The following is a 12017-nucleotide window of genomic DNA, read 5'->3' on the forward strand; positions in this document are numbered from 1 at the left end:
TAGCTTAAATGAAAGATAAACACCTTGTTTATCTACCCAGCAAGTCAGATTTCTAAAATGTTTTACGGCGAAAACATAGCACATATTTATGTCAAACCACCACCAAAGACACAGCTAATTTGCATAGCCAAGTTGAACAAAATATGCAATCAACAAACGCAGGATTAAAAGAAAAATAAATCACTAACCTTTTGAAATCTTCATCAGATGACAGTAATATAACATGTTACACAGTACATTTATGTTTTTTTCAATAATATGCTATATATATCCATAAATCTCTGTTTACAATTACGCATTGTTCAAAAATGCTACTCAAATGTCCGGAGAAATGACGATAGCTCCGGCAGATAACGTCAGATAACAAGCAATACACATCATAAACTTTAACTAAATATGCATGTTCTACATATATATAGAAAGATACACTTCTTCTAAATGCAATCGCTGTGTTACATTTATTTTTAACGTTACAGAATTCGTTCACTAGGCTATAATATGAGTCGGCGCTCAGAAATTAGCATGATGGCTCCTCTATCTTGGAGTCCACAGAAACCCAAATTTAACACATAAATATTCCCTTACCTTTGCTGTTCTTCCATCAGAAGACCTGGAAGGAATTATACTCACCAAAAACATTGTTTAGTTGTGAAGTCTGTGTCTTTCGGTTATCAAACACGGCATATTTCGGTTGAAATGCAGCCAAAAGTCAAGCGGATGCGCACCAAAACGTCGAATTTACATATTATATGTCGACTAAACTTGTCAAACTATGTTCATAACCAAGCTTTAGCATGTTATAAAGGTGCACAGCAATTCTCAGGACGAACAGAAACACACGCGTCGTTTAATTAGTCTAGGAAAAGAGTGAGCATCGGCGGAGGGCGCGCATGAATGTGACCTTTTTTTTCGCGTGACCGAAAGGTTTCGGGCTGCCAAAACTCTCGTGAGCGCGCTATTCTCACAATGAGAAGCCCCATTGAAAGCAGACATCGCGCTGAAGACATAGAAACTGTTCCCAGGTCTGTAGGCGCTTGGGAACGGTGGGGGCGATGACGTCAAAGTTGGGCCAACTTTTATGATGACAAGAGAGAGTTTGGGAGAATGACTGCCCTGAGAGTTCTGCTTTACATACAGACATAATTTCAACGGTTTTAGAAACTTTAGAGTGTTTTCTATTCAACAATATTTTTATATGCATATATTAGCAATTTTTGAAAGATTTTTTTTCTGTTTAATATGGGCACGCAATTACTCCAAAGGGGGCAGCAGACAGCCCTATCCTTAATTAAGAAATGTAGAGACATGAATAAGGGGTCCTTATGGTATAGCTGGCCCTGCTCATTCCTGTTTCATTTAGGATTTTTGACAAGTCTGACAGAGTTCACCAAATCTCTGGACACATTTCTTTGGAATCACAGTTTTGAGAGGAATAAGTCACAGAGGGCTATTGCAAGAAACTACATAAGATCTTTTTTCAGTTAATATCCATTATCTGCAGTTTTTAGAATTTTAACCTCTTGAAACTCCCCATCCCGGATCCGGGATCGTGAAAAAAGCCTCAGGCTCATTAGCATAACGCAACGTTAACGATTTCTGAAAATCGCAAATAAAATGAAAATAATGCGCCTGCTCTCAAGCTTAGCCTTTTCTTAACAACACTGTCATCTCAGATTTTCAAAATATGCTTTTGAACCATAGCTATTCACTAATTTGTGTAAGAGTATGCTAAGCTAGCTTAGCATTTTGAGTAGCATTTAGCACGCAACATTTTCACAAAAACCAGATAACCAAATAAATAAAATAATTTACCTTTGAAGAGCTTCGGATGTTTTCAATGAGGAGACTCTCAGTTACATAGCAAATGTTCAGTTTTTCCTGAAAGCATCTTTGTGTAGGAGAAATCGCTCCGTTTTGTACATCACATTTGGCTACCGAAACGAACCGAAAAATCAGTCACCAACAACGTCAAACTTTTTCCGAATTAACTCCATAATATCGACCGAAACATGGCAAACGTTGCTTGGAATCAATCCTCAAGGTGTTTTTTCACATATCTCTTCATTGATATGTCGTTCGTGGAAGCCTGCTTTCTTCTCTGAATTCCATGGAAAAATACTTGCAGCTGAGGTTTGCGCACCAATTTCGGCGCAGGACACCGGGCGGACACCTGGTAAATGTGGTCTCTTATGGTCAATCTTCCAATGATATGCCTACAAATATGTCACAATGCTGCAGACACCTTGGGGAAACGACAGAAAGGGCAGACTCATTCCTTTCGCATTCACAGCCATATAAGGAGACAATGGAAAACGGAGCCTCAAAAATCCTGCTCATTTCCTGGATGCCGTTTCATCTTGGTTTTGCCTGTAGCTCACGTTCTAGGGCACGCACAGAGAATATCTTTGCTGTTCTGGAAACGTCAGAGTGTTTTCTTTCCAAAGCTACCAATTATATGCATAGTCGAGCATCTTTTTGTGACAAAATATTGTATTGCGCTTAAAACGGGCACGTCTTTTTATCCAAAAATGATATAGCGCCCCCAGAGTTTCAAGAGGTTAAACACTTTTTTGGAGATTTACAATTGGGATCCTTTGCTCCAGATAAGGGCATTTACGGGCATAGAGCAGACATGGAACTTAATAATATTGATAGTATTAAAAGAATTCCCAAAACAAATATTTTCCCTTATAAAATTCCCCCCAAAATACATTTGAAGATCAAATAATGCAATAAAATCATTTATTTTACAAATGAAAATACAGTGTCCCTGCCTGACAACGATTGTCTCAACTTTCAAGCATTTCTGAGCAAATTTCCTGCTATTCTATACATTTTGTCATGATGCTGAAAGAAAATGTTGAACTTTCAAAGTACATTTCCTGTAATTCTACACATTTACTTTATGGCTTATGATATGTTTGTATGCTATCTGGGGGCCCGACCTCCGGGGGCACCCCAACCAATAAACCTAAACCTAAAGAATGGGGGTCCCCAAAGATCATGGGCTCCCACCTTGGAGGGCTACGGGAGTTTGTGCTACGCCAGTGTCTTTCAATCACACCAGTGCGATCTCTACCACAGCAATTTCTTAAGTGTACATTGCAAGTCTATCTAGTAATACATTTATAATAACTCGTTGGGGTTATCGTGACAACCTTGTCAGAATTTCCGAGTGTTCAAAGGGTAAGGGGAAAGCACAACCTGAATGCTCATCTCAAATGACACACATGCATATTTGGACATGCATATGACTGTATGTAACGGCTTTTGCAGGTGCCAAGGTAAGTCAATCAACAGTGTTTTCATTGGAGCTATTGTTAAACCATTGACGATACTGTTTGAAAAACAGCACTCCTATGAAAATGTGCATCTTGTCTGACTCTGCACACATGTACTGTATAAAATGTAGACACATGATCAGTTGGTCGCAGGGGATGGTCAGTGTTTTACTGTGTTAGCAGTGAATGGTCATAGTGTCATAGGGAGCATGTATCTGTCCGTTGGTGTTTTCTTCTTGTTCTGTGGGATAACTATACACCCCACCATTGTACCTTTCATGCTCTCACTTCGTCACGTCTTCTTCAGTTTCGAGACTCAGGTTTTGACAGGATTGTTCCTCAAAAGGCAGGGAGTCATTTGAACATGGGGTTGGGGTTCTTGACGACTTGATAGAGCATTTTCCCTTTGTGTGCGTGGGATTGGTAAGGTCATACAACTGACCTGGATGACCTTGTGAATGTGTTTGCTGCTACAGTGAGTCACAACCTGTTTACACAAAGTTTAGAATCAAATATAAAATCACATCGGAGTTTATTTGTCACATGTGCAAGATACAGCAGGTGTCAACAGTACAGTGAAACATTTGCAATCTCTTCCTTAAGAGGTTGGTTATACTATGTCATGTAAAGAAATACACAAGAGAAATAATAAAGTACACCTGAAAATAAAATAAATACACACGAGAATATGCACTTTATATGACAAGGTCAGTATCAGCACCAATCAACGAATGTGATACTGGTGGCAGTTGTGTAATCAGGATTAAAGTGACAGCAGGATACATTTTAAAATACTTGAGCGTGTTTCATTTTCTGACAATCTATATTGTTTATTTCATCAATTTAAATGTATCTGTTTTCAGACTCTATTCCACTGAGATTTGTATTGTTTGTCATGGAGAAGTTGGACCGGTCTTGTTTTGTATCATACATCAATGGGGGCTTCAGAAGACTGTAGTCACAGCTACTGACACACAGCAGAGGAAAACAGAACATGAAAAATAGACTCCAAAACTACCTCGGGTGCTCAGGTCTCTTCTACCTGGCCTCGTTCTCTGTGTGCGTCCCAAATGGAACCCTCTTTTGTTATTATAGTGCACTACTATTGACCGAGGGAAAAGGAATGAGGTGCCAGTTGGGACACCCAATCCTTGTCTGTTTCTCTGCACTATACCATGGAGATAGTTCAGGCGTCACACCAGGAGTGATGAGAAGGTTGGAGCTGTAGACTTGTGTGGCTCCCTCCCTAGTACTTGTGTGGCTCCCTCCCTGGTGACTTGTGTGGCTCCCTCCCTGGCGACTTGTGTGGCTCCCTCCCTGGTGACTTGTGTGGCTCCCTCCCTAGTACTTGTGTGGCTCCATCCCTGGTGACTTGTGTGGCTCCCTCCCTGGTGACTTGTGTGGCTCCCTCCCTGGTGACTTGTGTGGCTCCCTCCCTGGTGACGTGTGTGGCTCCCTCCCTTGTGACTTTTGTGGCTCCCTCCCTCGTGACTTGTGTGGCTCCCTCCCTTGTGACTTGTGTGGCTTCCTCCCTTGTGACTTGTGTGGCTCCCTCCCTGGTGACTTGTGTGGCTCTGTATTGCTTCATGACTGTCATATAAAACAACCTTCATAACCATCTCCTATCAGCCAATCCTCACCTGAAGCCTTGGAACCTCGCATTGTGGAGGCACATATTTGCACATAATATTGTCCTGTCATCTCCACAAAGAAACCACTCCACAAAGAAACCACTCAATGAAAGTAAAGGAAATCAATCATTGTTCAATGCAGCGTTTCTCTGTTGTTGTAATGTGTTGGTATTTTTGATGGAATCCTTTCCATGCACAGAAAACATGTTTTGAAGCTTACGGTGCACATGCTATGTGTATGTGTACTGAGACACGGCATAATGGAAAGCTGTTGTTGCGTTGAATTAGTTAGAGCAGGTTTTACTTCAAAGAGTATGCCTGCCAGTTGATGTCAGTTGGCAGACTTTCAGTAATTCAGGGTTGGTGTAGCATATCCAATAACTGCAAATGTCATTATAATAGCTCTATACACAACCACACATTGACCCAGTTTGTTTGATGATATTGCCTTGATTAAATTCCTATTTGATTTGTGTTTCACATACAGCACTGTGCTCTATCCCATTTCATCTTCTGCGACCACTAGGGTCACTACACTCCAACCTGGATGGAACCTGGATGGAAGCCAATGTATCTGATTCTGAAGTCCTCTCTGTCAACTCTCAAGCCAGATGTCTTCAGTTTGACTCGATGTGTTTCATTGTTCTTTCTCCGAGGTTTAATTTCGAAGAGGAGACGCCGACGACCAACTTTGATACCTTCCCGGCGGCCATTCTCACCGTCTTCCAGGTACACCCTGTCTCTACTTCTGTCCTTTTATTTACCCAACTTTCACTTTGGAGCTGTTTCCTTTGGAATGTTGGACTAGTTGAAAGAATTGTGTGTTGAACAAAGATAGTTAGTAATTAGTGAAATGTAGTGGTCTACTCTTTGTCTCCAAATGACTCATCTTTCTATTAGGCCGTGTCATTAACGGCTGAACTTTTGATGCTGCAGGATTAACTCAATATTTTGTTAATTTATTATGAATAATTTGCGTGTTCTTCATCTCTCTATGATCAACGTCAGATTCTGACTGGCGAGGATTGGAATGCAGTAATGTATCATGGCATTGAGTCTCAGGGGGGCGTGCGGCGGGGAATGTTCTCCTCTGTCTACTTCATCGTCCTCACACTCTTTGGAAACTGTATCCTCTCTGATCCTAAGTCGTGCCATTGCATGGATATCAGAGATTTCATCTGCATGAAGCATTTATGGAGTGAAATAGAAATATCTCATGCCATGACAAAACACTGGATAGAAGTGCTGCAATGAGAGCTGTACATTTTGAACATTTATTTCTGGGGGGGCATGCTCCCGGACCCCCCTAGAAGGGTTCCCCCAGTGAATTCTGAGTTTGAGTGATACTGTAACCCTTTTTAATGGCATGCCATCTAGTCTGTTGCTGATGGTCAAAGTGTTTGCTTGCAATGTACCATGGCTTAGCCGTGAAAGCCACTACTATTGTGTCAAGTATTTTCCTGAGTTTAGATCCAACCAGACACTCTCCTGAACGTCTTCTTGGCTATCGCCGTCGACAACCTCGCCAATGCACAGGAGCTCACCAAGGTAAGGCTGAGGAACGCAAGGAACCATGTCCTACCCTGGGAACCTTTTCTGTTTTTTTTTTCTGAATAAAATGACCCTTGGTTACCCATCCCTTCTGGTTTATTGGTCCAGGATGAGGAGAAGCAGGAGGAAGAAGCCAATAAGAAGCTGGCCCTGCAGAAGGCCATGGAGGTGAAGGAGGTCAGCCCCGTGTCAGCAGCTAACATCTCCATCGCTGTGTAAGTCTAATATTCCAGTCCCCCCTGTGCTCCCCAAACATGGTCTCTTCCTTCCGTGTTCCCTCCCATTCTGACATCAGCCTGTCATTATATTGTGAGGTATCAGATATAGCTTGTTCTGCCCTTTGTCAATGTGCTGTTGATGTTGGTGTCTTGGCTCTGAACACTGTCTCTCAAAGTAGCTCTGTTGTGATATTGCCTCTGTCCATGTATATTCTCCTAACTACACGATTGACATGTCTACAGGGGGGAAGGTAGCCTATTGGTAAAGAGCACTGGGTCAGTAACTGTAACATCACTGGTTCAAATCCCAGAGGCAACTAAATATGTCTGTTAACCCTAACAGCTCCTGTCAGTTGCTCTGGAACAGAGTGTCTCCTAAATGACTAAAATGTAAACTTCTGTGTACATGTTTCTATCTACGTGTGAGCTTTGACTACCATCCTTCTCTTTCCCCCGTCTATGGCAATATCCCCCCAATTGCATTGTAATGTTGGCCATGATTGCCTTACAGAACCAGGAGCCCCTCTGTTATCCTCCCCCCATACTGATGTGGAAGAGGTGACACAGACAATGTCTCAATTGGCACCCTATTCCCTATATGTGCATTGTCGTACACATCACCAATTAGATATTGACAGGAGTGGATGCTTGATCTGAAACTGATCTCCAATCAGCATTCGTTTCCTCGGCCTTTCGCTCTCATTTGGTGAACATCGATATGACTGAGTCATCTACTGGAGTCTGAGGGAGTCAGTCAGAACATTGTCAACATCAACAATCTCCTGTAACCTAGTTATTGTATCTAACCACACAGCCATGCCCTCTCACCACTGGTATTGGCTTTAGGACTAATTCATCACTAGGCATTAAGGATGCCATTATGCATTAGGTGAGAGATGAGCTTGGCCCTCTATTGACAACATAACGAATATTGACAAAACATTTTGACGGTCAATAAGTCATTGGTTTGTACATGACCATGCATCAGTAATGTCAGTCTCAGCCCAGGTAGGACACATGGTTTATTAGATGGATATGACATGGCCTCTGTGTCCTGACTGTGACCACAATGACCAGGGTACGTATTGATGCAGACCCTCAGAGCAGGAATGCTGATCGGTTTTGTCTTTAAGATCCTAATGGATAAGATTATATGGATAGGAGTGACCTGATCCTAGATCAGCACTCCTACTCTGAGGCACATTGTGGATACAGGCCCAGGTCAGAATGGTGGTTAGTTGAAGAAACCAAATCATTAAAAATAATTAATAATTTACCTCTCAATGACAGATGAGCATCTGACCAAATGAAGCCAGATTTTAGTTCTAGGTATACCGAGAATATTAATAAATAAGCACATTTGGATTGACAGTAGCCTACTGTATAAATCCTGATGATTACTTTTGAAGATGCATTTGCCCGTTATATACTGTATCAGATTACATACTGTATCAGATTACATGCTGTATCAGATTACATTAAGTATCAGATTACATGCTGTATCAGATTACATTAAGTATCAGATTACATGCTGTATCAGATTACATACTGTATCAGATTACATACTGTATCAGATTACATACTGTATCAGATTACATGCTGTATCAGATTACATGCTGTAACAGATTGCATTATCTTCATTTAGATTTTTGTAAACTAGAATGATTAAACCTTAACGTTGCTCATTTGTTAGTCTATTTCAAAGCTGTGTTGATACAGGCCATGTGTTTTATTTGAGATCTGCATAATGTGCAATTTCACAAATCTTTTTACTCTTGATGAAGTAAATCCATAATCATATTTTATTCACAAAAGTAATCATGACGTTTTTAACGAAGACCATTGTCTGTTTGATTGAAAAGTTCACGCTAACACTTGAAAGGCTTTGTAAACCCATTGTTTATTGAACTTTGTAAATCCACTTTGATGCCATTTCTCCCATTACGTTGACTTTCTCCAGAATGTTTTCAATTTGATGTCGTTGGTAACACTTCAGTGAAGGGGTTTAGTATCTACTTTAAATATTTGCCACACTATCTGCTTCTATTCCACCCCTGGTAGTTGGTTGACCACAGTATATACAGTATTACAGGGCTACAAACTATCTATACTGTATAGTGTACACTACTCCCACTGCTGAAGTGTTAACCACTAATGTAGTTGTAGCTCTGTTAGACTAGTCCTTTATGATCGTGGAGGGGACAGGTGGACAGACAGACACTTTATGAAGGAGTTTGACTGACTTCCACCTCTCCCCACCACATCCTTTTGGCTTGTCTTATCCTTCCTTTCTTTTATTTGTCTTTTTGTTTTTATTTCTGCATGTGCAGTTTTGTAAAGCAAAATCGAGATGTACTCTCTCGCAGCTCGTCCGTCTCCAGCGTACATTCACCGTGAGTTTTTGCTCTCTGTTAAAATATTCCCCCCCCCTCTCTTCTCCTCCCCCATCTCCTCCCCCAAACCTGCCTCCCTCTGCTACCCCAGTTTGCCTTGCTCCTCTCTCTTCTTTCCCCTCCTTCCAATTCTGGCACCCCCTCTTCCTCACACCATCCACTTCTCCATCTCTCCTTTAGCCTCATGCTCCACCTAGCCGTCCCAATCCGTCTCTTCATCACTCTCACCATGACTCCTCCCAGTGTTGAGATATGCTTGAAACTGGAGAATCCACTGGTGGCTCACTGGTGGCTGTCACTATAGAGTGAGATTTAAGATAATGACACTTGTCATATTTGCTGAAGTTAAGGCAAAAGAGAGAGTGTGTACGTGCGTGCATGCGCGTGTGTATGTAAATGCTTATGTGTGTAATGCGTGCTTGCAAATGTGTGCATGTGTGTGAAAGTGTGTTTGTATTTCTGAATATTGGATATGTAATTGTGCATAGCGCCGGGTTTCGTCTGCACTGTGTTGATGCCTGAAGTGATGAGAGTATAACCTGAGCTTGAGAGTGAATCATTTCTATATAAATATATAATGTCCTTGTGCTCAGTCAATTCCCCAGGCACTTTGGCAGTTTTACAGCCCCTGTTTTTTTATGCCCCAGTTTCTCTTTTTCAACACACTATGAGTGAGGGCCAAACTATATAGTACAGTAGCCAAGTGGTAGTCTGCCATAGTAGACGATTGAATTGTTGATTTAGCTTTACCTGACCCTTCGTTATCATTTGTTACCAATTAGTAACAACACCTATTTCTAAATGTTGTGGTGTGGTGCTGATGGTGTTCGTCTCTCTCTCTCTCGCTGTGTGTGTGTGTGTGTGTGTGTGTGTGTGTGTGTGTGTGTGTGTGTGTGTGTGTGTGTGTGTGTGTGTGTGTGTGTGTGTGTGTGTTTGTGTGTGTATGTTTTTCATGTTCACTGTGATTTACCTCTCATAACAAGAGCACATATTTCACTAACATGTCTGTTTGTGGCCGACATGTCTCTCTTACTGTACTTGCCTATGGCTTGCATATTTTATTTGCCTGTCTGTCTGTTGCTTGTTTGTCTGTCTTACTATGCGTATGTTGTGTCTTTGGCTATGCCGGATTAAGTGATATGACATGCTATTCTATAAAATAATTTATCAGTAATTAATATTACCTGATTGAGCTAATCATGTAAATGTAATTAACTAGAGAGTCGGGGCACCACGAAATAATATTTATAGAGCTGTTATCTTCCGAATAAACGCTTAAAGACCAAGTAATGTTTTACATCAATAGCAGTCAATATTAATCGTCATCTTAATTCAGTCTCACCTGAAAGTTGTAAATTCTTGGTTCTGCACGAACCCTGGCTAACAAGTTGAATCAGCAATACCAAATTGGGTTTAATTATTTATTGACTAAATACCTAACTAATCACACAGAATTACACATACACATAATTAAATCATAACTTGATTACAAATTATGTCATAAAGGAAAACGTCCCTGGTGGGCAGAACAGATATGACAGCTTGTTACACAAAAGAAAAGGGGCTGGGTTTGAGCGAAAGAGCGGGAAGACTGAGGAACAAAGGGCGAAGCTGTGCTATTGTAAATACAGAATCATATGCATTCTAAATTACCGCCCATTTGGAAAAGGAAAATGCAATAAATATTTACTCTGAGCTGCGCTTTGGTAGGTTGCTGGTAGATGGAAGGCCGTGTTGCCCTACCGAGTCCTTTGTCCTTTGAAGAATGTCTCTGCTGGTAAATTGGATACGTTATAGTAACATCGTTGTGTGGTAGACGGAATACTCTGTCTGTTCCTTCGTAACCTGCGTTTGCAGCTGCTGTTGCTAACTCAACGGCTAGGAGGTATCACCTCTGTAGTGAATAAGAGTTCAAAGTTCATACCATTCGCAACCAAAGCTCACGCTGATGTTGGCTTCGTTCTGTAGTTATTATCTGAACCATTCTGACATCGGACCGCCGTCCTCACATCCACGGAACAGGAGGTTATATTGTCCTCAAGGCTTTATATAGGAAGGGAGAGGAGGGCGTGCTTGAAAAGTTTTATAGCCCATGTCCCTTCACAGGGGCGGGCCACTGATTGAGCAAAGCCCTAAACTTATGAAAACCCAAATCTCACATTTTAGAAGCAACTTTACTAGTCATACATACATACGTACATAGGTCTGCATGTACATTCCTACTGTACACACAGATGAATATAGTCAACCACATCTAAAAACACATGTACAAAGAAAGCATCATTGAAATTAGTTCTTAGGATCATGATTTGTTCATATCATGATAATACTATAGATATCCTATTAGATTTCTAGAAGGGGCTATGTCACAAACCCTCAAAGTTCCTGAATGACATGAACATGGCAGCCATTGTGGTCAGGGAGAAATCCAAAGCAGTTGAATTGGAATAAATGGCAGTTGAGGCACAGGGGATGCGTCTCCTGCTTTTACTTACTTAAGTAAGGCATCTGATATATCACAAATTGTCTAATAGAATTGTCAAATAATTATAAAAACACTTTACACAGGTTCTATGTGTAAATAGCCTCTAAAATATATATGTTTGTTTTCTTTTAAAGCTGCGAGTGTTATAATATTATACAATATCAGTGCTTTATTCATTTACAACTTGTCTAAGTCTATAATCAACCGATGTCAATCAGTGTTTGGCTGTGGGTTGACTGCATTGTTTGCATGGAATGTTGGCTGTGGGATATTGGCAGTTAATTAGAAAAATGATTGGAATCATTCCACCTAAACTGGCTGGCTAGCTAGCTAAGAAACATACTGGGCAGATAAAATTTTAATTCATTGTTTTACTCAATATCTTATCACAGCACTGGTTGGCCACCAGCTTACCAACTCCATTACCAAAACCCTTTTTTTATCCTTAACAACAAGGT

The 12017-nt window shown here is 40.9% G+C and overlaps 1 protein-coding gene across 1 annotated transcript in view; it reads left to right on the plus strand.

The window, feature by feature from the left end:
* cacna1bb (calcium channel, voltage-dependent, N type, alpha 1B subunit, b) overlaps positions 1–12017 on the plus strand; it is a 244990-nt gene that overhangs the window by 156601 nt on the left and 76372 nt on the right. Inside the window, exons 14-21 of the mRNA XM_064972460.1 lie at positions 424–446; positions 3097–3138; positions 4313–4344; positions 5534–5641; positions 5921–6038; positions 6393–6460; positions 6572–6678; positions 9012–9074. Of these exons, the coding sequence (XP_064828532.1) occupies positions 424–446; positions 3097–3138; positions 4313–4344; positions 5534–5641; positions 5921–6038; positions 6393–6460; positions 6572–6678; positions 9012–9074 (561 nt within the window). The remainder of the gene's footprint in view (positions 1–423; positions 447–3096; positions 3139–4312; positions 4345–5533; positions 5642–5920; positions 6039–6392; positions 6461–6571; positions 6679–9011; positions 9075–12017) is intronic.

The sequence above is a fragment of the Oncorhynchus masou genome, chromosome 8 (genome assembly GCF_036934945.1).
Source record: "Oncorhynchus masou masou isolate Uvic2021 chromosome 8, UVic_Omas_1.1, whole genome shotgun sequence".
Lineage (NCBI taxonomy): Eukaryota > Metazoa > Chordata > Actinopteri > Salmoniformes > Salmonidae > Oncorhynchus > Oncorhynchus masou.